We start from the raw sequence: 252 nt of genomic DNA, 5'->3' as shown, positions 1-252 counted from the left end.
CTGCTGTGCAGAAGCTCTTTCCCGTCATCCTCCATGAACACCGCCCATATCCCTTCCAACTGATTATGCTTGCGTTGGTTTTCCGTCTTCAAACTTCCAGGGAGATCCCTGTTCCTTCCGACTCGGGGGTCTGGTGTACCTCTGAGACGCGTGACGCTGCTCAGGTGTGTTTTCCAGGTGTGTGATGAGCCAGAGGAGCTGAAGAGGAAGGCAGCCGAGTTGGCGGCGGCTGGGGGGAGCGCCAGGCAACTC

At 57.9% G+C, this 252-nt stretch overlaps 1 protein-coding gene across 1 annotated transcript in view; it reads left to right on the top strand.

The window, feature by feature from the left end:
• Window positions 1–177: 177 nt before the first annotated feature.
• SIRT7 (sirtuin 7) overlaps window positions 178–252 on the top strand; it is a gene marked incomplete at both ends in the record, with an annotated part of 3007 nt that continues 2932 nt past the window's right edge. Inside the window, one exon of the mRNA XM_009072419.1 lies at window positions 178–222. Within this exon, the coding sequence (XP_009070667.1) occupies window positions 178–222 (45 nt within the window). The remainder of the gene's footprint in view (window positions 223–252) is intronic.

Source organism: Acanthisitta chloris, unplaced genomic scaffold (genome assembly GCF_000695815.1).
Source record: "Acanthisitta chloris isolate BGI_N310 unplaced genomic scaffold, ASM69581v1 scaffold16350, whole genome shotgun sequence".
Taxonomy (NCBI): domain Eukaryota; kingdom Metazoa; phylum Chordata; class Aves; order Passeriformes; family Acanthisittidae; genus Acanthisitta; species Acanthisitta chloris.
The sequence above is the reverse complement of the archived record's forward strand: the minus strand, read 5'-3'. Positions and strand labels throughout refer to the sequence as shown.